A 25,547-nucleotide genomic window follows, 5' to 3' on the forward strand; every position below is an offset into this window, starting at 1 on the left:
ATTCCCTATATCATTTTATACTCTTATTTATACTCCTATTCCTGACATGTCTGGGATTTTTTTTTTTTTTTTTAACTTTGGGACCTACACTAGAAATTAAAATAACTATTTTGGCTGTACAGAGAAAGTTTTGAATGGCTTTAAGACTGGTGGATCGGTTGGGTGTTGCTTTCTGACCTTATGATTAATTTTTGACAAATCATAGATCGTATATTAAAACGGACAATGTCATTTTGGAGCCTATTATACATATCATAATTATATTTGATCATAATTCTGGTCTGTTCAAGTGTCTGAACATCTTATCCAAAAGCAAATAAAACAAATATTAAGATCATATTTTAAGAAAAAAAATATTTCCACGTGAGCCTTGATCACATGGTAATAAATATTCTTCAAAACAAATTTTCAGTGCGTACCTTTTGTTTGGGTTTTTTAAGGTGAATCTTCAAAGGGTACACCAGGGGCTTTAAACGTTGCCTGTTGCAAGTTATGTAACACGAGAAGATAAATAAGATTAATCAAATATCTCTTGAATAGGGTTTATTAAAAAAATTAACAGACTGCCAGTGACCTGAAGTCAAACCTTTAACTAAACGTTACTCATTTATATTTTTGGCATCCCTACAAAAGTCAACAGTGTGCCCTCCCAACTCGATGATGTCATCGCTACAAGGTGAACAGCCATTTTGTTAGCTAGCTTTGAGGTTAGAGAGGGTAGCCGCTGTGGTCTGACGGCTTTGTGCTTAAATTTCGTAGATTAAGATAACTTGTCGATGTTTTTATTTAGGTACAATTTTCGGCCACACTCTCACAGACAAGAGCGAGACTCGTGTGTTTGCTGACACAGCGCTAAACTAAATGGTCATTCATTTTTGAAGCTGCCTTGAGTTTGCTAGCTTGTTAGCACGGCTGGCTAACTTGTTTACGCGTGCCGCCAGAGGGAAAGAAAATACTCCGCTCTCATGGCCGCCAGCTATTAAATGTTCGAGAGTTGTGAAGTGCGTATTTCATACAGTTTGTCTGTCTGCGTTTGAACGCTCTTGTATTTCAGTCACTCTGCCCAGTTAGCAGAAGTAAACTTGAGCGAGCGTCGACGTTACAAACTCGTGTGCATCATCCTAGTGTTTACTAATAACTTGAGCCCCATCAGCTGATTCCTCCTGGACCAGCGCTCAGCCTCTCTGAGACCATGTCGGAGCTGTACATCCGTGTGGCCGAGGATGAAAACGAGGAGCCCATGGAGATCCCCTCGGAGGACGATGGGACTGTGTTGCTGTCGTCGGTAGCAGCTCAGTTTCCAGGGGCGTGCGGGCTGCGGTACAGGAACCCGGAGTCCCAGTGCATGAGGGGAGTCAGGCTTGTAGAGGGTGTCCTGCATGCACCCGAGAATGACTGGGGAAACCTGGTGTACGTCGTCAACTATCCCAAAGGTGAGGAGAATGGTTCTTCAAATAACTTGAACTTTTCTATTTATTATTGGAGCTACAATATATGGTGAACAGCCCTGTCCACAAACACTCCAGTTTATTAGGGACGACTACCTACAACCTTGCTGCAACTAATTCATTCAACAGCTATGCTATACATCTTCCCATCATGAAGGTTTGAATGTTAAGAGATGTTGATTCAACTTGCCATTTTGGGAGCTATGTGTAAATGTTGCTGTTTCCAACCCTGTGAAGTGTTCCTAATGTTTAGACTGACCTCACTGATATGAATGGGGTGGTGAAATATAATTCAACAGCACCACAAACTGCACCCTCCAAAATGCCCATAAAAGTTGAATCTGTGCTTCTCTGCATTAGATTATTTTTATTTTAGACGGTTGTACATAATACATTGGATTTTGAAACGGTTTATTTCCTGACTTGAGTGTGCAAGGTCTTCACAAATCTACCCAGAGTCCCAATCTCAACCCAACCTAACACCTTACAGATGAACTGGAGCAGTAACTATACACCAGGTCTTATCACCAAACATCAGTGTTCTTGTGGCTGAATGGGAGCAAATCCCTGCAGCCAGGTTCCAAAAGCTTTGTGGAACACCTTCACAGAAGAATGGAGGCTGTTATGGTAGCATATTATTGCCCATGGTTTTAGAATGATATACTCAATCTGTTAAGTTGTCTGACCATGCAGTAAGTTGATTGCTGTGCATAACTGCCACCACCAAACAGCTAAGAGCTCAGAGGCCCTGGGTTTGACCTTTGACCATTTTTCACAGAGATTTGTATTTTCATTTGATTGGCCTTTTTACTGATATAATTGACATCTGTTCATTCATCCTTCACAGATAACAAAAGGAAGATGGATGAAATAGATGCTGCCTCAGCTGTGAAAATCAAGAGGGGCTTTCAGAAGACATCAGATCTCATTGTCCTCGGGCTGCCATGGAAAACAACAGAACAAGACCTGAAAGATTATTTCAGTACCTTTGGGGAGGTCATCATGGTGCAGGTAGTGACATCTCATCTGGCTGTGAATATAATCTTTTATTGTCAGTGTCCCTTTGTTAGACTTGGAGTGTAATAAGTATTTGGATGGGAATAAACTTTGTGTTTCCTCTCTGTTCTCTGCAGGTTAAGAGAGATGCAAAAACTGGAAACTCAAAAGGTTTTGGGTTTGTCCGGTTCACTGACTATGAGACGCAAACTAAAGTTATCGCTCAGAGACACATGATTGATGGTCGATGGTGTGATTGCAAACTTCCTAACTCAAAGGTAAGTTTAGCACAGAGAATGGTCGAGAAGCAGAAATTTAATGCATGTCACAATTGTTTATTAAATGCTGTGAAAATAAATTTGAGTTACTCAGCAGCATGACTTAAAAAAAAAATATAAAACAAATGTAGATTATTTAATTTAGTGCTGTGCCTGTTTGTCCTCACAGGCGTGTCCTGATGAGCCAATGCGGAGCCGTAAAATCTTTGTTGGCCGCTGCACAGAGGACATGACAACTGATGACTTGAGGCAGTACTTCATGCAGTATGGTGAAGTCACTGATGTCTTCATTCCCAAACCTTTCCGGGCGTTTGCATTTGTCACATTTGCTGATGACCAGGTGAGATTCACTATAAATGGCAGAATTTCACTATTAATCAATGTCATAATCGCACTGAAGTAGTTACTATGCTCCAAATTAAAGACAATTTTAAAAAAAAACTATGCAAAAAATATGGTATATGAATTAGAAATAGGAGTTAACAGCAGAAGAATTTGAGGTACATAATAAGTAAATGTATCAGTGCTATCATGACTGCTGTGGTAATCCTCTCCTCACTTATTTCTCAGGTCGCCCAAGCCCTGTGTGGAGAGGACCTGATCATCAAGGGTGTCAGCGTGCACATCTCCAATGCTGAGCCCAAACACAATAATAGTAGGCAAATGATGGATCGAGGGCGGTTTGGGGCTGGTGGGTTCAGTCAGGGCTATGGCAGTAATCGCGGTGGGCTGGGCAGCGGTAGCAGTGGGGTTAACTTTGGGGCTCTCGGTCTTAACCCGGCAATGGTGGCAGCTGCCCAGGCAGCTCTGCAGAGCAGTTGGGGAATGATGGGCATGCTGGCTAACCAGCAAGGTCTGACCACAACGGCAGGCACAGCCACTACAACCCGAGACCAGACCTATAGCTCTGCCAGCACCAGTTACAGCAGCCCCAGCTCAGCTAGCCTCGGCTGGGCTGCAGGCACTAACACCGCCTCCAACAGTGGCTTCAGCTCCAGCTTTGGCACGCCTATGGAGTCTAAGTCATCTAGTTGGGGAATGTAGATAGCTTTGCGTTGACCTTTTTTTGTTGCTATTAGGCTAATCTGGTAAGTATACCTACAGGGGGGAACTGCTTATATCTTTTTTCCAATTATTTAAAAATACACTGCCTTTTATTTTGGTAAAGAGAAAATTTGTACTTGCATGTGACTGATGATGTAGTCATGCACTGAATGGGTGAAAATTTTAGTTTGTTAGGTCAAACTGCCACACTACCTTTTTTTGTTTTTGAGAAAATGTTACACGGAGATGATTGTGCATGCAAGATAAATATTTATAAACATGCACGAGTATCTCGAGAGCTCCTCAGCCCCTTGAAAAATGGGCTTGGTATAATTATCTATCTGTAAGCAGTTAATTGCATCTTTTTGTTTGTTTTTTGTTTGACATCTTTTGGAAACGCCTTCATGAAAATCTCTTCTGCAGTTCACCAACTCTTTCCCAATTTCCCGGGAGGAAGCGCCACATTGGCAGCAATGTTCGACAGATCTCAGTATCAGTTCCCCTCTTCCCATGTGTAAATGCTTTGTCATCAAAGAACACAGCTTCACTCTGCATATACTGTGTTAGACGGTGGGTGTTCTTTTTTCCTCTCCCCTTTTTTATGGATATAGAAATCTTGTCTGCTCTTGTCGCTTTTCAAGATCAGTGAGTGGGATTGATGTACCGAGTGAGAGTGAGCGAACGGGAGAGCAAAATGAAAGAAAGCAAGTGTGAGAAGGACTGTTTGTGCAAAGTTTTTTTTTTTTTCTTAAGAGACAAATGCCTGCGAGAGTTGAGAAGAACCTGTGGCTTTGTGCGAGTGTGAGAGGAAGAAGCAAGTACGAGTGTGTCCCTAATGGCCATCACAAGGACATTTATTGCATCTCGAGATCCCTAGGTCTCTGCTTTTTCTCATCGTTTTCTATCAACCTTAATTCGTTAAACACAGTGAAATGTCAAGTGCAATGAGTATATGTATCCTTTCATAGCTTTCTCTTGCTGTCTGATTTGATGTGAATGCTGTGTCTGGTTGTGTGTTTTATTTTCTCCTTGTTACCACCCTTTCTGTGTGAAAATGTGACTTTGTGCTAGTGAAGTCTGTGTGAGGAAAAAAAAAACTGAAAGCGTGTTGAAGTTTGCAAGTGAGCTCAGAGGTTGACGTGGTTGAATGTTTGACAAGTTCCCATTGAAAGTTTGTGTTTGAAGTGGTTACGAATGCATTTTCTATGTTTTGTGAATCAAAGGGAAGTCTGAAATAAAAAATAATTTGACTAGGTATAATACCCTCTTGACAGTGACTTATTTTTGACTTTACATTAATTGAACTACCAACACTTTAATTCACATGTATAGGGACCTCGGACACGGACAGCCCAGGTTTTCGTCTGAATCCAGGTTGGAGTGAGTTATGGAGGAGCTGAAGCCATTGGTGGGTGGGCCGGTGCAAACCAACAATGGAATTGCTGCATCGACTGCCCAAATCCTGAAAAGGAACTTCTTCACCTCACTAGCAAGAAACCTTGGACCATCCAAATGAAATTTAGAGTGGACCATACCCAATTGGCCTGAGGTATTTGTTTATACCTACAAATGTCACAAATAGGACCAGTCACACCTGCAGTTTGGCAGCGATCATACTTTTTTTTTTCTCCCAGACTTGTGAAACCCGAGGCCTGCCTTAAACGTATAACATGCATCTCTGTCAGTAAATACTTGATTCTTTGTCCTCATAACAGTTACTGATAGCTCACTGAAGTACTAACTTTTCAGTGTGGTCAAAAAGAATTTCAGCAAGGCAGGAAGTGTTCCTGTTATTTAATTTACCTTGATTGTAAAGTGGTTGACATGTATGAGCTGACTGATTTTTCAAAGGGACTTAAGCAACTGATTGAACATGCCAGCAAGAATTCACACTTTGTATACTGAAAGATTTTAGTATTGCAGTGTAAAATAAAAGCTTTGAGTTTTTAATCTTCTCTCGTCTCTTAATGTAGATAAATATCCGATTTTTTTTCTTTTTACTGAGCTTTGCCTATAAGCGCAAATTTTCGATGCCTTTTTCAGATTTTATTTGGAAGCTCAGGTTTGGTCCTTGTTGTAAAATGTGCTGAAAGTGTCCTGTACTGTTACCATGATGCTGGCTGGTGTAGTTGGTGTAGTTTTAATGTTGTGCCTGTTGGTGATGCTCGTGTGTCATTTTGTAGGAGCTTGTGGGGCAACACTCCCAAGTGTCCTTTCATGTAATGAAATTTATTCCTGCTAACCTTTTGTTTTTAAATGGTTGTGGGAGTTTTGGTGTTTTTTCTGTTGTCATGGAGACCTGTTTCCAGACCAATTTAGGAATACTAAAAAACCCTGCTAATAATAAAAAAATGAAGTAAGATGTGACATCAGTTCTTTGCCTGCTAGGGCACAAGGTTCTTTAGGAGTGCGAGTTTTTTAATCTGACAGTAATGGAATCCTGATTTGGTATGAAAGTATTTCTGTCACCCCATTAAATGCTAAAACTAAAAACCTAGTTTCAACCTGAGTTTTAAATCTGAGCTATGTAACGCACATTGATCAAGACCTGATAAGTTTAATTTACTTGAAGATCAAGGAATAACCATAGTAAAATAAAAAAATGTACAGGTCTCAGAATGACTAAATGTCTGTAATGTGGCTGATGTTTCGTACAAGGCTGTGGGTGTCATTCATTCCCTGCATGGTCAAAGGTAACTGTTACCATTACAGACCGTCATAGACAACAAACAGCCTCTTTATATCTGTACTTTAATTGAAGCTTGAAGCTGTTAACATGAGAACTGTGCCAATTAATGTGCTTTCTCCCGATGCTAGCAGGGTGAGAAGGTCTTCCAGAAGAAGCTCTTGCATGGTGTTCTGTCCCGGGAGAAGATGTGGTTTCTGAGGGTCCCCTCCGGCAGCTTCTTACTGAGGTACTTCTCTGGATCCATGTATCCAAACTGCAGTTTTACCATTCCTGAAAGCATTTGCGGCAACTTTCCGTGCTCCTCCTGCATTCTCTAATGAAATACAAACTCAGGCTCAACTTTGGTGCTGTATCTTTAAAGTTTGCAAGCAATTGTGTGGATGCTGCAGGCAGAGAGCCTTGTTTGATACACAAAAACTACACAGAATCTCAGAGAACTCCCACAGATTAAATAATTTAGAATAATTTAAAATAGACTGTGCTCTCACCTGATTGTGTGACAGTCCTCGGTTGCTCCTGGTTGATAGAGCATGAATATTATCTCCAACAGTGCATATTATAAAGACCAAATAGAGCAGACTCACTCTCATGATGGCTGCTGTGCTCACTCTCAGATCAGATTTTAACCACTGTTGCCTGATTTATAGTCTTTCACTCATGAGTATGATTCAGTCAACATCAAAGGTATAATCATCCAAGTGAACCCACACACTATTTTGTCATGTCTGACTGTTGTTCACCCCCAGAACTTCACAACTGGTCAGTTTACAGCTTCAAAGCCTGTGATACTTATGTGGTACATTCAGTCTTAAATTTAGTTAAATGCAACACCAAAGTACAAACTCTTAAGTCCAACCTCAATGCAGCAGAAGTGAGGACACCTGTGCTCTGCAGTTAAGCATAAATGCACAAACAGGGTTATAAAAGAACTTGTAAACACTACAGCGTTCCCAGTTTTGGCCTGGGTTCTGTCCAATGCAACAGTGGCTCCATGTGGTGAGGAAGTACGTGACTTTTGCTTGTTTAATCAAGAATATTCACTGTTATTGATACTCATTGTTGACCATCAGAAACCCAGGATTAGTAGAGCGTCTGATTTTGATGAAACTCATTACGTCTGTGGCCCAGTCTTCCTCCTCCTGCTTCACTGTGCATCATTGTACTGTCTGACGTTGCCCTGTGGCTCACTCGGTCTGCAGATGACTCAGCGGTCTCATCCACCTGCGCTGCCTTCACTGAGCTCTAATAGCCTCTTGTGCTCTAAAGCAACCTCCATTTGGCATCAGGCCTCATTAAGAATACAAGGCCTGTAATTGAAGAGAATGTCCTGTCCTCCAGATTAATTACAAATCAGAGAAAAGGGACAAGAGCACAGATGTTTTTTTTTTTTCATTAACCAATGGGATGAATCCAAATATCTGAGTAGCACTAATATGGTAGATGACCTTTCTGAGGGCTGACAGGGACTCTGATAATGGAGCAGTCTGTTTATGGTATTTGAAGTCTATGTACTGTATGCAGTTAAGAGTATGAATGACAGTGCTTATACTGTTTGTTCTGCTGTGTTCCTCTTCAGGATCAAAGCTCTGACACGGAGGAGTCAAACGAGGAGGTCTTTGAATTATTCCCACAGCTATCTCAGCACAGGTGCACTGAGGTGAGGCTTTATTTACTGTTAAACAGCAGGTGTAATAACAGCTGTGACACACTCCTGTCAGGTACAACATCCCTCAACACTGTTAGCACCTTTGTTTCAGCAGCTGATGATGCAGCTGAGAATCCCCTGACAAGATTCAGAGAGCGCAGCAGGGAGTGCAGTGTTAAAATGAGTAAGGTTTTTATTTTGTTTCTTGAAAACATGCTCCTTGAGATTCTAGTCTCTCTACGCCTGAATTGACCTTCATCAATGTGAGGGTGTTTACTGGCTGATTTATTTACCTTCGTCTGTCAAAATTGTTAAGTTTATACATTTATTCTCACTGATTCCCAACCTTTTTAACTGGTTTTACCCCAAGACATGAAGCACTGTCTTTTCTTTTTAAGTATTTTTGGGGGTATTAGGCAACAGCAGAGCAGTGACAGGAAATGAGGACAGAGAGATATTGGCATTGACATGCAACACAAGTCTCCGGTCAGATTTGAAAAAAGCAGTGTTGCGCTACATGGTCAGGCACCTTAGTCTAAAGGCCACCAGGGTGTCTCATTAAGCTGTATCTGCTTGTGATCCTTCATCGCAGTTTGAATGTGTCAATGAGTTGCGAGCATTTTAACCAGACTGACTTTTTTTTTGTAAAGCTCATATAAAGGTAACAAGATCCACCATATATAGACATTTTTTGTCTTCCATTACCCATCAGTAAAATCAGAGTTGAATCAATGTGTCTCTGGGTGATGTCAAATTCACTACTTATGTGAAATTCTTGACACTGTGCCAGAGACTTTCTTGAATTTCTTGTTGCAGAGCCACTGTATTGTATTATGCATTATATTGAATGTATCTTCATGTTAGTGTGTCCTCCCCTTTTATCTTGTTCTTACAAGACCAAAACAGTGAGGGGTTTGTCATTGTATTTACATTAGTCTTTAGTTTTATTCTAAGGGATTACTGTTACCCTGTATCAAGAAACATGTGTCAGGATCTCAGGGCCACCTGCTGGACAACCACTGTAACGAATGAAGAGACAGTACAAAGTTCTCTCTTTGACCAGTAGTTTAAGCTAATTAGTACTTCCATCAAGGGGCGGATGTTTGCAGTCTTTTGCAATTTATCAAAATTTCTGATTCTGCAAGATATATTTGAATATTTCACTGTTTTCTGACAAGCCACTGTAATTACACTCAGTTGTCAGCTTAGTTGGAGCACCTAGCTAAAACTAATGCAGTCCTCATGAAAGTTGTAATGTTCAGTTTTTACTGAAATGGTTTCAGTGATGGGTTGATTAAGCTTAATGATCATTTTGGAGGCTGCAGTTTGTGGTGTGTCTGTCGTCTAACCTCTCCTTATCAATTTGAATGCGGTGGACAAAATGGGACTGTGTACCCTCAGTGGAGTTTCTGCACTTTCCAGCTTGTATTATGATGTTGTTATATGACTATTCACTGTATATATATCCATAATTGACATGCACTGAAAATTCCAGTGGCTCAAAGTGTTTATCTTCCACCAGACAGGTCTTTTAAACCATATATCCTATTTATAGATCAGGCAGCTTATGTCACTTGTTGCCAATACAAATCCTGTTTACAGAAGCCAGAGAGTAAGGACCATACAAGCTAATTATAAAGGGATTGAAATCTTTATTTAGCCTAATACAGTACAGTGCAACGGTTCACCTTAATCCAGTGTTAACACCGTGAACCTTGGGCCCAACATGACAGGTGAACATTAGCCTGATAGCCAGCATAATATCCATAGTATCAAGATGGAGTAAACACTTTGTTGCTTCCCCTCTTGTCACTGTGGTAAGAGTTGCTACACACACAGAGGAAGAGTTTACAATACACATAATCTATGATTCCACTTCATGATAAATAAAACTGCAACACATCTTTGAAGGAGTAAAAAGTCAGATGAAGGTGATTGTTGGGGCGTGTGGGTCTTAAATAACCAGGCTGTAAAGATGGAATGTGTAACATGTCGTCTTCTTTCACAGGCAACTTCCCCTCATCCTCTGCCTCTCTTCTTGCTTGTGTTTTTGAGTGATGTGAGGATGGTCCTTAAGCGTTGTAGGATGAAGAGGAAACATTTCCACCGTGGCCTGTCCAGTTGGTGTGGATGAAATGACCAGGGTTTGACAGCAGTTCGTACGTGTGAGCTCCAAAGTAATCTCTCTGGGCCTAAAGAAAAAAAACAACAACACGTAAACAGCTGATACCCACAGGTAGATATGTTTTGCTTCCAAATATATATACAATTAATGATTAATTTGATTACAGTTTAATCAGTTTATAGTTAAAATTGCTTGAAAATCATTATATTTGAGACCAGTAATATTTTGTTTTTGCTTGATAAATGATCAAAATTAAGATTCAAAAACCATGTCAAAATGGGTAGAGCAATTACAAACGCAGGACGCTGCCAGGGTCTTAAAGCCCAAGACAAATACACAAGCACGCCAGCTGCGTGTGGTCTTTCTAATCTGATATACCCCTGCACTCTGCCATATGCTCAGTGGGCTTCAGCTTCTACTGTGGTCTTACCTGGAGGAGGTTTGCTGGCAGCTTGTCGTGTCTGTAACCGTCATAGAAGGACAAAGCTGTGGTGAAACAGGGCATGGGGATGCCATGCTGGACTCCAGTGCTGACTGTTCTGCGCCATGACTCCTAAACAAAGAAATTAAACAGGTTAACAACTTCATTGAGTTTTTGTTTACAGTGATAATTTCATTAGGTGGTGATGTGAATCTGGTCACGAACAAGAGAACTTAACAAGGTCCCTCAGTTCCTAGTAAACTTGACCCTGATTAAAATTATCCTCAGTTTAAACTAGTTGTGTGGTAGAATGGTAGAGTCCTTTCTGTTGCTGCGGGTCTCAGGTCTGTGTTTGTGTTTTTCCAGAAGATGGACACAGTAAAATATTACGTGCAAAGAAAAATGACACATAATGCTGCGGTGTGATCGCAGCTGCTTTTTAGTTAGTGGAGAAACATGCAGCTTTCAGTGTTTCATGTTATCTCTATATTTTGGTTTGTTCAAGTTGACTCTCGCCAAAGTGTCCTAAGGTTCCTTTAAGTACATTGGATTTAGGTTAGGGGCAGAGGTTCTGTGTGGAGTTCTCCCTGTTCTCCCTGTTCTCCCTGTTTCTGGCTCCAGTCGATACCAGCTGACACTGGGCTGCATCTCAGACAACTGATGATTAAGTCAACAAGTGGTGCTCTTGCTTCACCCCTTTCTTTTCTGAAAAGAGGAAATAACTTGCTTTGTGTGTCTTTGTTAATGTGGCTGTTACAGGTTGGTTTTCGGCCACTTCCTCCTTCCTCATACCTGACAGTCCTGCACGGCATTATTGAAGAAGTTGTCCAGCAGCAAACTCTGAAGCTCAGCGTCTCTGTCAAACGCCTCTTTGATTTTACCCAGGAAGACACTAGTGGAAAGGGGAGAGAGAAGTGTTAGCAAAAAGTGGCAACAGAGAAACTAAGACTGCCTTAACACACACACACACACACACACACATATATATTTATTTATTTTTCTTCCTATATACTGTAACCAAACCTCCAGTCAAACAAGCTCAGTGCCCTTTGAAATTTCCCACAGACTGGCTGGTGGCCACACACTGCAAGTCATACTGAGTGTTATATTTGATTTGGGTTTATGCAATGTCCAGATTACACAAAGCAAACCAGTGTCACAACTGTAATTTCCTCATTGTTCTCTCAATCTGATTTTACAGGGGGGGGAAATATTTTCTTTCATCCAGATTTCTCACTCCAGCATTACAACACAGGGCAGTGACAAAAAGTTAATAACTTCCTTTATGGAACTTGACGATGGTTTTCCTTTGAGACATAAGGAAGGACTTCTGTCCAACAGTTAATCCAACATGAACTACATCAACAGAAAACTTCTCCATTTTAGTCTCCTTGCTTTCTCAGGAACTTCTCTCTTACACTGCCTAACCACAGTTTTCACCACCATGTGAAAGATCCCTGTTGACATTAAGTTGCACAAGGCAGCAGTGAGGCAAACCTCTGATATGAGGACAGAATGAGGTAAAATGTACCTTCGGATGATGCAGCCTCCTCTCCACATCAGAGCAATCCCGCCGTAGTTGAGGGTCCAGCCGAATTCTTTGGCTGCCTGCCGCAGCAGCATGAAGCCCTGGGCGTAGGAAATGATCTTGGAAGCGTACAGGGCCTGGACAGACAAAAATAAGTCTGTTTATTCTCACATAATCTCATATAAGAGTATTAGTCACAGCTAAAAAAATGTGTATTTCATATTCAAGCAGCTAAAACTTGCAGGTCTATGGGAGGATCAATAGAGATGACACAGTCCTGCATGCAACAAGTTCCCTCTGCATTAACTATAGTACATGTTTCAGGAGAACTATAATTTCAGTGCTGCTGAAAAATACTCAAAAATATTGAAGACTTGGATGTGTTTGCAAGCTGAAATTCTTTTTCAAAACTGGCAATTTCATGGATTATAAATGAGATCTACTTACTTATTTACACTTATATAAAGAAGTCACAGAACTGTGTAGATCAGTGCTACATGAGTTTCTTAGTAAAGCCTCTCAGTGACTGCGACACTATTTTCCTGGTCTGCCATGGTATTTCAGTGATAATGCTACATTTTTGCATTTCATGTAACAACAGCAGCATAATATTTCAGTCCATTTGCTTCTCTCTCAACAGATTTGTGCTTTTAACTGCCCCATATAGATTATACTGTGTGTGCTACCTTTCTGATGTCCTCCAGGAAGGCTGCCTTGTCACCGCTGAATTTGACCCCCTGTGGCCCTGAAAGGCTGCGGCTGGCCTCCACTCTCTCATCCTTTAGAGAGGACAGGCATCTGGCAAAGACAGCCTCCCCTGAGACACAGAGAGAGGGTGAGGAGTAGGGGGTATGACAGGGACAGAGCAGGACAACAAGGTTAGATGTCTGCAATTCAAAAGCAGAGAGCACTCCAAACAAAAAAACAGAGGTCTGTAAACACTTATTTAGAAATCTCTGCTAACAAATTATTACATAGATTCTGCTGGTCAGTGCCATTCTCCAGCCACACTGCACAAACACTGTGCTTAGAAAACCATAATGCCCAAGGATCTGCATGACAGCAATAGCAGTACTGTTGCTTACTGTTGAAAAGCAGGATAGCAGTTGCCACTAGATTAGAAAACAAATAGGGCTTGCAAGTCATCACATTAAGAAATGAAAATTACCTCACTACTCTATCCAGATAAGAGCAAAAAAAAAACAAACTGTTGGGTAAGCATGACTTGCTAAAACTGCACAGCTAGGTGATGCAACCCACAGGCAGAGAGAGAGAAAAAGAGCGAGAGAGGAGGAACTGAGTTGTGTCCAGTGAGGAATGTTATCCCTGTTGGGGGAAGCAATCCACCCGTGCAAACTGTACCGGCCTGTCAGCCTGCTCTACACTGACTGGCTCGGCTCCCACACAATGAGGCCTTTTGTGCTGCCTCTCACTCTATCACAAGAGGATCTCCAGCACTGACAGGGATTGAGCAAACAAGTAATTTTAAAACATCTAATCTCAACAACGGCTACAGGACTTTAATGACAAAAAAAATGTCCTTTATCTTCACATTTGCGCTCTAACAGGTGTTTGTTTAGAGGAACTCTGATGATCATTAAGGATTTTTAATATTGCATTCTGACGCCCATGGCTGTTTTATGAAACAGACTGTCATGCAGTCAGAGCCAAAGACCAAAGCCAAATCCCACTTATGTCACTTGAGATGAACAGGCCACTAGAAAAGCCTTCAATCTTCTTAGGGTCAGCCACATATCGATCCCCAGAGAAGGCTCACTAGCCACACTGAGTGTTAGCTAACTTACAAAACTAAACATTAGCCCAACAACTCTGATCATCGGTCCTGCTGCCCTTTAATATGTTGACGCCATGTTGAAACCGTAAGCTAACGGTGACATAATACCTTTTGTCATGTCATCATGACAAACACATTTTACTGGAAGCAGCAGAGGGAAACCATATACTTCCCTGTCACACTCTCCTTTTTTTCCTCTTACCGATCAAAGTGACGGGCGTGCCGTACTCCAGAGCTGAAATGGCCGTCCACTTCCCTGTGCCTTTCTGCCCAGCACTGTCGCGAATCTTGGGCAGCAGATGTGTACCATCAGAGTCCCTGTATTTAAGGATGTTTGCTGTGATCTCAATCAAGAAGGAGTCCAACTCTGTCTTGTTCCAGTTGTTGAAAGCCTGAGTGTTTCAGTCACAGTGTGATGAAATAATGGAATGAATTTAGCCACTTCTTTTTCTTTTTTTTTAAAACATTTGATTTTACAGAACTGGCACAGCACAAAAAACTACATGTGAGGATTACATCATACAGGTATAACAAGCTCACCTGTGCCATTTCATCGTGGTCCATACCCAGCACATCCTTCATCAGGTGATAGGCCTCACAGATGAGCTGCATGTCACCATACTCAATGCCATTATGGACCATTTTCACAAAATGACCTGCACCCTCATCCCCAACCTGCAGAGGCAAGACAGTCAGAATATTTGTGAGATGACTTCACATGATAACAGCTGCTACATCCTTACTAATCGAGTTAGTAGTAAGAATTATGTACATTTAAAAAAATCCACTCCACTCACCCAGTCACAACAAGGTTCTCCTGTTCCAACCTTGGCAGCAATGCTCTGGAAGATGTCTTTAATGTGTGGCCTAAAAGTGAAAGCACCTTCTATAAATGAATAAACCTTCTGAAAAGTCAGATATTCACTGTTTTAACATGTCCAACTTTGTCAGTAGTAACTGATTGTTACTATTACTACTACTACTACAACGGTTTGTTTTAGCATGTCTGTGCTGCCCGTCCAACATCTAGCGTGCAGCTGAAAGTGTGAGGAGTTATGAACTGTAAAAGAGTTTGTTGTCACTCACCAGGCCTCTTTATGTCCTCCTGGCATAAGTGAGGGTCCATAACGTGCACCTTCCTCTCCACCACTGACTCCACTGCCAACAAATAGCAAGCCCTTCTCTTTCAGACTCTTGCATCGCCGCTGTATGACAAAAACACAGAAGTATTATAAGCATATCCTCAGTTAGATATAAAGATTTTCTGCTGAGCAGTGACTGACATCTACTTACTGTTGTGTCTCTGTATTCAGAGTTGCCACCGTCGATGATGATATCCCCAGCCTCAAGAAGAGGAACCTGAGGAAGAACAAATGTAGCTCAAATCCAACTGATTTAACTTGGCGTGACTCAGTTTACACCTTATTACAGTTCAGCACAAACTACCAACCAGTTTGTCGATGAAGTCATCCACAGCTTGTCCAGCTTTGACCAGCAGGATGATCCTCCTGGGCTTCTTCAGCTTGGACACCATGTCCTCCAGAGACTCGGCTCCAATCACCTTGGAGCCTTTGGCCTCGTTCTGGAGGAAATCGTGCACCTTGGACACGGTTCTGTTGTAGGCGCAGACCTGTGGAAGAGGTTTGGTGATTACTGAGTGAAATAAAAGCAGAGAGTGAAACATGCTTTACTGGCAGAAGGTGTGGGAATAAATCAGTGGTGGAAGGTCCTTTACTTAAGTAAAAGTACCAAAACAACACTGTAAAAGTCCTATATTCAAAAGTACAAATGTATTGTCAGCAAACTGTACTAAAGTTTCAAAATAAAAGTACCTGTTCTGCAGAAAAATTGTCCCCATGACTGATATTTATTATTTTTAATAAAACTGTTGATACTTTTGCACCAGTGTGCAAGTACCATTTTACTACTGTAGCTGCTCGAGTTTTAACTACTTTGGATACAGTTTACTAGTCTAGTCCACTGGCTCTCAACATAGGAATGAACCCCTGCAAAGGGTCAGCAGATGAATCTGAGGGTTTCTTGGACTTTGCACTGGAACTTTGTTTTTTTTTGTTTTTTTTTTGTGAATTATTGGATTATTTGACCTTTTTGGTCCTCAAAAAGTTACTGAAATGAGAGCATGTGAAAATCTTAATCTCCAAAAAACTAGTAACTATAACGGTCAAAAAGATTAAGTTGATCAAAAAGTACACTATTCCCCTCTGAAATGAACTGAGGCTGAAGTATGCATTGTGATAAAACACATATACTCCAGCAGAGCACCTCAGAATTGTACAGAACCTGAATAAATGCACGCAGTTATTGGAATAAACACATAAGTCATCATCTTACCACAAAGCCGTGATCATTCATGTTCATGATGAGGTTCTGGCCCATGACAGCCAAACCAATCAGTGCAATGTCTGCTCTGTGAAAACAAGAGTGATAATCACATTTACTGTGAGGCTCTGATGAGCATCTGGTCTCAGGCGGAATATCAACAGGGACTGTCCACCAACATGAATAACAACACTCCTGACTGTATAAATCCTCTACTATCCTGTTTTCAGTGGATGTTGATGTTTAGCGCATTTTCAGTGCGAGGAAATGAAAACGTACGCTTAAAAGTCACTGACGCTATGTTGGTTTTCCCGTTGAAATTTCACATTAAATGTCATGTTACATTTAAACTATTCATCACTGAAGCTGGACGGCTAGCTAATAAGCTAGCAGTTCGCTTACACGTAGATTATTCTCTGGAAATTAAAAAAAGACGGCTATAAAGTCTACAGTTCAAACCCCGAGTATCAGCTATAGCCTGCCCACTTTCTCGACTATCTAAGAAGTAAAAACTCCTTACTCAGCCATCGTGCTCTGCGGATAAAGTCACCGTGAAGTTAAAAGAGTCCAAATGACAGTCGAGCTCACACGCTGATCCACTTCACTTCAGATATCCACTTTCCTCCTTCTCATCTGAGCGTGACGGGAGCGCGCTCACGTACGCCCACTGAGAATATCCACCAATCAGAGGACGTTCGGCAAACTGAAGCGATGTTTATCACGAATTGTGATTGGTCCAGAAATCTGAGCAGAGGTATACGTTCTCCTATTGGTTGCTTCGGCTGCCACTCGTAATACGTCAGCGCACACCCACAATTGAACGGGTGCCATTCAAGACACCTTTTATATGATCGATAAATTTAATATTGGCGTTAGTATTTTTACTCTGCTACAGCATTTAAGTATAATTTTACTTGCACTTTACTTTCGTATTTCCAAATTCTTCTTCTGTGAAGGCATATTTCTACTCCACTACATTTATTTGACAGATATACTATATAGTAGTTACTTTTCAGATTTAGTAATTTCACATTTAAAAAAAATGTGATAAAAATGAGCATGTAGCAAACAATTATTTTCATTATTGATAATGCTGCCGATTGTTCTTTTTTTATCGTTTAGGTATATATATATATATATATATATATATATATAAATGAAAAGATACTAAGTCAGGATTTTCTCAAGTTTCTCGAGTTTGAGATTCTAGGTCATAATAATGAGATAAATCAAAGCATTTACTTTTAAATTTGAAATTTTTGCTTTCTATATGAGAATTAGTGAAGTCAAACTTTTTCTTTTTAAGCCAAAACTGAGACAGTAAATCAAAAATTGTGGCTTACTACTTCTTCTATACTTAATTTCGACAGGGTATTTTGTTTTTCTCACTCGTAACATCTTTTTTTTTTCCTAACAAAGATGAGATTCGATTAACGGACACAGATACAGCATCAGGAAGGTGTAACATGTAAAAACAAGTGACGACGGGAGTCAAACTGTGCACAAAGGAGAAGACAAACAGGCAGCACTTGTTCTGCTAATGCACAGTTTGCACTTTTATTGTTGCCTCATTCACTAAACAGTTCAATGGTGCAAGATTACCATACACAGAATTAGGATATCTGCATGACACATCTATGCTATACAGCGAATGGATTATAATTATTACAAATACAGTAAACATATTTACATTTTAATTCAAGCTCCATACAACACAGATATTTACAAAATAAGTATGAAAATGAAACCAGTCTGACAAATAATGTACAGTGTTAATGTCATGGTGTGTCGTCTTTATTTTTTCATCTTGAGCTGAACAAATCCAAAGGGAATGTAGTTTAAACTGATATTAATTGTCAGAAGGGAAAATGGAAAATATCATGGCTAGTTTTGTTCGAAAGGCATCAACGGAAATTAAAGTGTTGAGGTGAAGAAAGACACCAGCACAAACAATAGTAAATCTGTCATTTTAGATGTCACTAGCTACTTTTGTATTATATTCCCTGATATTAGAAAAAATAAAATGAGTTAAAAACCATCTTTATTTTGTTAGAATTCAGATGGCTGGCTAGCATGAGTAGTGAGTAAATATTCCTCAAATCAAAAGCACTCAAACTACTTTCTAATAAAGAGGAAGCACTAATGTAACTCACCTCCCCTGTAAAGACGCTGTAGGTTACATTTTAGTTCTCTTTTTTTTTTTAATGATGGAACAACACACATCTTCATAGTACATTCAACTCTCTCCCAGTTCAGGCTGGAGGAGGCTGCCACACCATCATTTGGTTCATTCTGAGTAGAACAACTAAACCGCACAGACTTAATTTTAATCAGTTAGTTGAACCTTTTATTAATATGTGCAAAGAGCTGCAAACTAATATATACATTGCAAACAATAAATACACAATCCCAAAATAATATATAACTCTGCAAATCAGTTACTGAAGTGAAAATGTTTGCTCTGACATGTATTTGTATCAACATGTATCTCACACATGTTGAGTAGGCTGAGGTTAATGTGAGGTACATTGCACTTTGAGCCTTAATCAGTGCATAGAAGGTTGTTTTTCATGTGAGGGTTCCTTGACAGAAACTTAGAACCAGTTCCAACAGTTTTTTGTTTCTCTGACCAGCAGGCTGGCTGACCTGAGGGCAGATTTCACTTGTTTTTAACCTCTGAGGTGAAAGTTTCTGTCTTTATATCAGCAGATGACGAAGATTTGTGATCAGTAATCCCACTAAAAACTTGTAACAGGTGATGGGTACCTCTGTTTCAACACATTTTAACCTTAATGTTCCTTTCATATGTTACAGAAGGCACACTACTGGTTGGTTGGCCAGAGTTTATTAGTGCCAATCTGTACTCACTGTTCTACTACCTCTAGAGACAGAGGTACCAAAATGTCTTAATATCCCATCAGCTGTACTAAGATGTACAGAGCAAATATTTTCATAAACAATATCAGAAATAAAACCTTTGAGTATATGTCGTCCCTTTGACATCACGTCTTTCTTTCTAGTAAACCCTTTGGAGAACAGCTATCCAGTGTAACCTTGATATGTGCTCTTATCAGTGTTCCTGATACTCAGAAGTAACCCTGGACTGAACATGCGTGATCTGCTCTCGTCTTTGCTATAGATATGTGTTAATGTGCAAAATAAGGTTAAACACCAATATCGTTGGTTACAAATTAAGAAGAAATAAATGCCCTCTGTTACATTTCATATAAAACACCACTATGGAATGATTAAAAGCATAATAGAAAAAAAAAAATCAACAATGTTAATGATGATAATAATTAAAAAAAAAGGAAACACAAAGTCAAACCAGTGAAAATTAGATGAGTTAAGAGGTTTCAATTCAAGAACACAAGTAGAAAATGAACACATGGTGAGCTGTGGTGCTTCTGAACAGTAAGTACTTCACTTTACAGAGGTTTCAACCCAACACTGGTGTGACAGCGATGGGGAGTCATGTAGACCATATCACTATCTGTCCTGCAGGCTATGTGCTAGCAGCTTCATCGATTAACTACTGGCGTCAAGGCTAAAGCAACTTCATTCTCCTTCTGACTTTTTCCTCCCATTTTGTTTCGTCTAAAGTATCACGTGTTCGTCATGGTTTAAATAAAATACTAGCGAATGTTGAGACGCTCTTGAGGTCTGAGGCTCAACATGTTAGTGTAAGAAAAGCTGCTGAGAGCTCGAGGAGCTGTGAGGAATGTCTTAAATGAGAGTTTACTATCACACTGATCCCGGAACACACTGTATGTACAAAATGATATTCTCTCTTCTGAGTACTGTCCATCTTCTTCCTCTTCTTACTCCTCATCATTATCTCCCTGAAACCCTGTTGTTTTTTTTGTTGTTTTTTTCTTGAGATGGAATAGCAAAAAAAGGACAGGGACAAATATCTTACTCCTGCTTGAACATCCATCGTCACGTTTTCATTGCTGACATATGAATTAATCCTCGTGTATTTTTGCATGTTTCTTCAGTTAGCGTGTATTTTTTGATGTTGACACAAATGCATGATTGTAAGTAATTACTCACTGACTGACTTGACGGCACTATCGAGGGGTTGGGGGTGAGGGCCGGGGGGCCGTTTGGAGTTGGTGTATGTACACAAACTTGAGGAGTGGGGTCTAAGGATCTAAGTTATAACATGGATGACCGTGAATATCCAGTGCTGCTCTTTGTGTCTCCACTGAGTTGGGACCTTGACTAATTTTTCACATTTTTGATTCTGAAGGCTGTTTTAGGGAGAAAGGATGGGGAAGAGGGAGGGGAGCTAGAATCTACTTTAGGAAGAGGCCTGATGCAGATCTCATAAAGAGGAAAAAAAAAAACCTATGAATTCATTAGCAGCAATAGTTCTTAAAATAGCCCTGTCTTCTGTAGCAGAGCGTAAACTGAACTGGTCATTTGGTGATATTTGTATATTTTCCCTTCATGGTTTCAACTGTAGTTTATCTGATTTTTTTTTTTTTTTTAATAAGCAAACCTGGTCTTCTCCTGAGGACTGCTGCAGTTATCATGCGGGCATATTAATAATATTTAAAAAAAGAAAACACAACAAAAATAAAACTCTTCTCTGGAGACAGATAACACTGATAGAGACAATTTGTACAGATGATTGGCAAACTGAAAATTAGTGGCCAGAAAGAACAGTTTCTGAAGAATCGTGCACACACAAGTAGACTATTACAACATGCTACTAGTTAGGGGAGTTAGGGAATGACAACGAAGCGGAACAAAATCAGACCCAAACATTGTCATAAAAAACAAAAACACAAAAAGCTGAGGAGGAGGTGGGGGGAGGGGAATAGAGAGAGGAGGAAAGCTAAGTTGGCGGAGGGTCGTTTGGAGGGAGAGGGGGCGGGGAGGCAAATTTCTCCAGAACTGAAACTTTTAGTCGCATGAAAGGAGACTTAAGCCACAAGTCTACTTACAAGAGAAAACCGTCAAGAATCACAATGATTAATAAGTGTTAACACTTGTTCACTTGTTCAAAGGCTTTTCAGAGAGAATGGAAGCCGTGGTTTCCTGTGTGCCAGTCGACTCACTCAATTCTTCATCAGGCCGCTGCGCCTCCTTGCCAGCTTAGATCTGTGGGAATGACAGGGTTTTTATGCGGCGATGAGATCAGAGTGTAATTTCTTAAAGGAGGTGGAGGTGTTTCTTGTTAAGTGCGGTGTGAGAGACGGGTGTGTTTACCTTATCGTTCCTGCCAGCAGAGGATTAAATGCGTACAGCCAGTCGTTCATGTCTTTCTCGTTGTTGGCCTGCAGCAGGATTCCTCGATGTTTTGTGCACACAGCGAATGTGTTGGGAGTCTGAAAAGAAAAGGCAGAATATTTGTCATTCTACGGCCACTATCAGATAAAATGCATGAAGAAGCTTTTAGGCTGTGTCGATAAACCAGTTATCAGAGTTCAGACGTTGAGAAACAGGAATGTGCTCCATTTCTTGAAACTGTACCTTGAGCATGGCCTGTTGGTCTTCACTGTATTCCACCTGCGCTGTTGAGAGGTTGAGGACACCCCGCTCCACCGGGTCCTTGTCGCTGTTGTAGATGAAGACGTAGGGTCGGCGCACAACCACAAAGTGCTTCACCCACGAGTTGGAGCGCGGCTCCATGAAGCTTAGGAAACCCTTCTTGGACACAACAGAGCTGACAAGGGGAAAAAAAGGAGAGAAAACAGATCAGTTAAAAAAAAATAAAAATCTGATTCCCTTTCAGTAAGTGTTTGTTTTTGTGACAAAGAATCAGATCAATCTGGTTTTCTTCCAGCTGAAAACATCCAGGTTCCGCAGTTCAAACAGAAAACAGGATTATCTGTTTTTGTTTGGGCTGCTAGATGCATCTCATATTGATATTTTAAAATGAGATCACTGCATGTAGCTCACCCCGGCCTCATTTCTTCAATATCAGGCACCAAGTTGAGGAACTCGTTCTTTCCGGCCCGTGCCAGGTAGGAGGTCTCCAGAGTGGGAACCATTGGGAAGTTTTCGTAGTCTGAGCAGGAAGGACTGGAGGCACGGGAGCTGTTCTCTGGGGTCCTTTGGAACAAAGTACACCAAGTTAGCATAATGCTAACAACCTGTAAATAACCTCAACCTGTAGGTGTTTATTTAAAAAAAAAAAAAAAAAAGAATCTGAGTTTTACTTCTGGTCTATGGAGCCACAGCGGGAGTCGGACAGAGAGGGACAGGTGGAGGAGGGGGTGAGGGTGGCACTGCTGAAGCTGGTCACTGATGGATCGCGTCCGATGGGTGAGATGTCAGACAGCTGGAGGAAAAATAGTAATTATTGTTACTATTATTTGGATAGTGCACTGCTGATCCTCAAGTAGCTATTACGTGCAAAAAGTAGATTTTAACTTGAGGCTCACTTGCCTGTTTACTACTTTAAAACTACTTTTAAAGCTATTGTGAGTCTTTCTGTCATATTATAATGTAGTCACTTGCTAATACTGTGGCCAGACTGAGCTACTCAAATAAAACTGAAATGTGTTTAGAGTAAGTTTACAGTATTTGAAGTTCTTTTCTTACCTTGCAGTCACTGATACTGTTGACCACCTGGTTGTATTCACTGTTGAAGGTGTGTGTCATGAGGCGCAGGCACTGCAGGACGACAAAGGCGAGGCTGTTTAGTTCACAGCAGAGGGGAGGCCTACTCAGCGAAGAGTTAAACCATCAAATCTCACGATACAGATTTTGGTCTCACCTTAGTGGCCAGCTCCTTCTCACGATCCACCAGGCTCTCGATGTCGGTGGAGTCGTAGCCACTGCTCTCGCTGGGCGTGATGGCGCTTTCGAAGGTGGTGCTCGAGATCTGCGAGGAGATGGAGGTGGAGGTGGACAGGGTGCCGGAACTCATGCTCGGGGACAGCGACTCGCTCAGGGACTTGGTGGTGGGAGCTGTTCCCACAGGAGTCGCCTCTCCCAGCTTCTCCCTCAGCAGGAGCAGGTGACGGGTCTTCTCCACCTGAGCAAGTGACAAGGGCCAGAGGTTAGTTACAAGGTAAATTTCCACTGTAAGAAGAACTTTGACTTTAGCATGAGTACTTTTTTCTTTCAGCAGAATATTAAATTGAAAAATGGGGGGGGGGCAAACAAGCACTTTTTTCCAATTTTTTTTAGATTATAGGCGAATGTGATTTTTAAGGACCCACCTCATGCAGCTGCTCCATTTTCTCCAGCTCCCATTGGTGCTCCAAAATGAGACTGTCTCCTCTGGGCCTCCAGCCGGCCAGGTTCTCCTCTCCACGCACATAAGCCACTGACGTGTCCAAGACCTTCCTCCTCCTCCTCTGCATTCCTACTCAGGACAAAAGCCCTTATTAGGATAAAGTTCTCAGAGAAATCATAATAAACCAGCAGCTTGTCTTCAAACGTTTTCTTTTAATGAATGTCAGTCAGCTCACCTGGGCTTCCAGTGTCGGACATCTTGCACAAGCTCAGCTCGTAGATGCCAGTGACTCGGTTACTGTAATGAAGCAGAGGAGGTTCTCAGATATAACACGGCGGTGCAGTTTTTACTTTGGTTAGAAATGGCCACAGTATGGCAGCATGCAGTCTTACCAGTCAGGAGTTTTGGAGTAACCGCTCCCAAAGAGGTTCCTGAGGGAACGGGGAGGGGAGATCTTTGCATCTCTGGAGTAGAAGACCATGCAGATGTCTTTGGTTATAATAGCAGGCTGGATGCAGTGGTCAAGCTGTGAAGAGGAGACACAGGTTAGGTTAGGTTAGGTTAGCCATATTGACAAGCAGAGTGGTAAACTACAGAGCTCAATGCAAAAGGATATAACACAGCAGGAGCAGTGACTGACCTCCAGATACGCAGACAGGGTCATGTAGATCTTCTCTCCATAAGGAGTCACTCGGTTCAGGAGGAGGGAGTTGTGCAGGGAGCTGTCCCACACTGCCTCGAAGCGGTAGAAAGTCCTAAAGTGGAAAATCGAAAAATGTTCAGTCATCAGCATACTTACAGCGAAATTAACTTACACTGTTTTTTTTTTTTTTTTGAGTCAGTGCTTTACAAAGTTTGTAGGATGTGTGTGGATACAGCAGCAGTCATTTAACTTCGGGGAGACAAACGAAAAGCTGAGGCTAATTTTGTAAATAACCATTAGGTGAGTCAGACATCATTTTGTTGCTGGTGATGTGAGTACAACCCTGACAGATCAGACAGTGAACACTGTGCAGTGACTGATGTGTCCCTCACACTTATTAGTCATGACAAGATGTGAGGAAACACACTGAGGTGAGACCTTGGCAATAGACACAACGTGAACTAGGAAACCCAGTAGTTAGAGTTAGAGTGTCAGGAATGTGCTGAGAGTGTAGCGAGCTGTGTGTGACAGTCAGCACAAGCCAGAATGGCCTCATGCAGAATATAGGCCTTGTGTGTTCTGCATGGCATATCTAAGCTATGATACAAATAACATACCTTATAGTATCAATGTGAGGCCTATCAATCTACTTCATAGATATATAAAATAAAAAGAAACACAGTGATTTACTGCTATCTCATTGCTATCAGCTCATTAGATTAATAGATCTGTATCAGCCTGCTTTTTTGCTCATAAGGCTTTCTGATGCTGTTCCTGTCTGTGGCAGCAGGGGGTGCTCTTGCCCACAGACTGAGAGAGCTGCCCTGTTCGGTGCCTCATTGGCCCTTGTTATTGAGTTAAGACTCAATAAGCGAAAAGCATTCATTTGGAATCTAAGTTCCAGAGAAGATCAGACTGTGGTTTGAACTGGACTGAGAGTCACAAAATCACAATACAAAATAGGGAACTGCAGTTGCACTTAGGATTGCCTTTACTTATCCATGAAAAATATGGAATGGGATTTGTTTTTTCAGACACTAAATATCAGTAGAAATAAAGGCAGGCCTAATGCAACATGCCAACAAAAAACACAAACTGTGGAGAACTTATTTCTATGGATCTAAAAGGACTAAAGAGAAGCATAAAGGTCTTTCAGAGAAGGAGCCTTATGTTCTCTGCTCACTGGTACCTATCAATATCCTTATCAATAGAAAGCCTGAGCACAATCATGAGTCCAGCCGCAGCAGGAGGAAAAAAGAGAGTGCACAGAAAAAAAAGAGAGAAGCACAGAGAGTCAGGCAACAGAGACAATGGAGCAAATTAACAGCAGTGAAAATGGAAATGGTCATGCAACGGTTCCAATGTGCCTTCAGCAAATGTAAAGACAAGGACACATACAC

At 41.1% G+C, this 25,547-nt stretch overlaps 3 protein-coding genes and 1 long non-coding RNA gene across 22 annotated transcripts in view; 2 read left to right on the plus strand and 2 right to left on the minus strand.

Annotated features, from left to right (window-relative positions):
- Window positions 1-672: 672 nt before the first annotated feature.
- tardbpa (TAR DNA binding protein a) lies at window positions 673-9,992 on the plus strand. Of its 9 annotated transcripts, none has more exons than XR_007813392.1 (9): window positions 674-1,433; window positions 2,296-2,459; window positions 2,582-2,722; window positions 2,892-3,062; window positions 3,293-4,643; window positions 5,099-5,315; window positions 6,584-6,681; window positions 8,032-8,112; window positions 8,213-9,992. XR_007813392.1 is itself a non-coding variant. In XM_051071179.1 (5 exons), exons 1-5 carry the CDS (start codon window positions 1,193-1,195, stop codon window positions 3,764-3,766), a joined length of 1,191 nt encoding a protein of 396 aa, XP_050927136.1. In that variant the 5' UTR covers window positions 674-1,192; the 3' UTR covers window positions 3,767-5,028. The 9 variants fall into 9 exon arrangements, 1 of the variants encoding a protein (XP_050927136.1); XR_007813390.1 differs by having other exon boundaries at window positions 8,216-9,992; XR_007813393.1 differs by having other exon boundaries at window positions 6,587-6,681; window positions 8,216-9,992.
- pgd (phosphogluconate dehydrogenase) lies at window positions 9,733-16,978 on the minus strand. The gene is made up of 13 exons (XM_018665854.2): window positions 16,830-16,978; window positions 16,322-16,397; window positions 15,420-15,599; window positions 15,263-15,328; window positions 15,056-15,174; window positions 14,767-14,836; window positions 14,510-14,644; window positions 14,172-14,361; window positions 12,861-12,991; window positions 12,178-12,311; window positions 11,439-11,538; window positions 10,656-10,778; window positions 9,733-10,292 (listed from the first exon to the last, which is right to left on the minus strand). The coding sequence occupies exons 1-13, from the start codon at window positions 16,835-16,837 to the stop codon at window positions 10,173-10,175; spliced, it is 1,452 nt and encodes a 483-aa protein (XP_018521370.1). The 5' UTR covers window positions 16,838-16,978; the 3' UTR covers window positions 9,733-10,172.
- LOC127142560 (uncharacterized) lies at window positions 10,211-11,420 on the plus strand. Its single transcript, XR_007813397.1, has 3 exons — window positions 10,211-10,336; window positions 10,628-10,799; window positions 11,406-11,420. It is a non-coding gene; the product is annotated as an uncharacterized LOC127142560 (long non-coding RNA).
- An 860-nt stretch (window positions 16,979-17,838) lies between the features above and the next one.
- kif1b (kinesin family member 1B) overlaps window positions 17,839-25,547 on the minus strand; it is a 57,296-nt gene continuing 49,587 nt past the window's right edge. For 10 of the 11 annotated variants that reach the window (XM_018665841.2, XM_051071176.1, XM_018665843.2 and 7 more), the window contains 11 exons: window positions 24,145-24,259; window positions 23,897-24,030; window positions 23,740-23,801; window positions 23,488-23,633; window positions 23,040-23,300; window positions 22,865-22,936; window positions 22,480-22,601; window positions 22,220-22,372; window positions 21,791-21,983; window positions 21,527-21,645; window positions 17,839-21,418 (listed from right to left, as the gene is read on the minus strand). In XM_018665841.2, coding sequence (XP_018521357.1) covers window positions 21,376-21,418; window positions 21,527-21,645; window positions 21,791-21,983; window positions 22,220-22,372; window positions 22,480-22,601; window positions 22,865-22,936; window positions 23,040-23,300; window positions 23,488-23,633; window positions 23,740-23,801; window positions 23,897-24,030; window positions 24,145-24,259 — 1,420 coding nt within the window. In that variant the 3' untranslated portion in view covers window positions 17,839-21,375. Of the gene's footprint in view, window positions 21,419-21,522; window positions 21,646-21,790; window positions 21,984-22,219; window positions 22,373-22,479; window positions 22,602-22,864; window positions 22,937-23,039; window positions 23,301-23,487; window positions 23,634-23,739; window positions 23,802-23,896; window positions 24,031-24,144; window positions 24,260-25,547 lie in introns of those variants that run through there. The other variant, XM_018665846.2, reaches the window with a different exon arrangement.

The sequence above is a fragment of the Lates calcarifer genome, linkage group LG6, assembly GCF_001640805.2.
Source record: "Lates calcarifer isolate ASB-BC8 linkage group LG6, TLL_Latcal_v3, whole genome shotgun sequence".
Classification (NCBI taxonomy): Eukaryota; Metazoa; Chordata; class Actinopteri; family Centropomidae; genus Lates; species Lates calcarifer.

Excerpts from the sequence above, each read along its gene's own strand:
- tardbpa (XM_051071179.1), top strand. The coding sequence starts at position 1,193 with ATGTCGGAGCTGTACATCCGTGTGGCCGAGGATGAAAACGAGGAGCCC. Across the intron at positions 1,434-2,295 it reads CGTCGTCAACTATCCCAAAG|ATAACAAAAGGAAGATGGAT; the intron begins GTGAGGAGAATG and ends CATCCTTCACAG. Across the intron at positions 2,723-2,891 it reads GCAAACTTCCTAACTCAAAG|GCGTGTCCTGATGAGCCAAT; the intron begins GTAAGTTTAGCA and ends TTGTCCTCACAG.
- pgd (XM_018665854.2), bottom strand. Across the intron at positions 14,837-15,055 it reads GGAGGACATAAAGAGGCCTG|GCCACACATTAAAGACATCT; the intron begins GTGAGTGACAAC and ends TTTCACTTTTAG. Across the intron at positions 11,539-12,177 it reads GGAGGCTGCATCATCCGAAG|TGTCTTCCTGGGTAAAATCA; the intron begins GTACATTTTACC and ends CCTTTCCACTAG.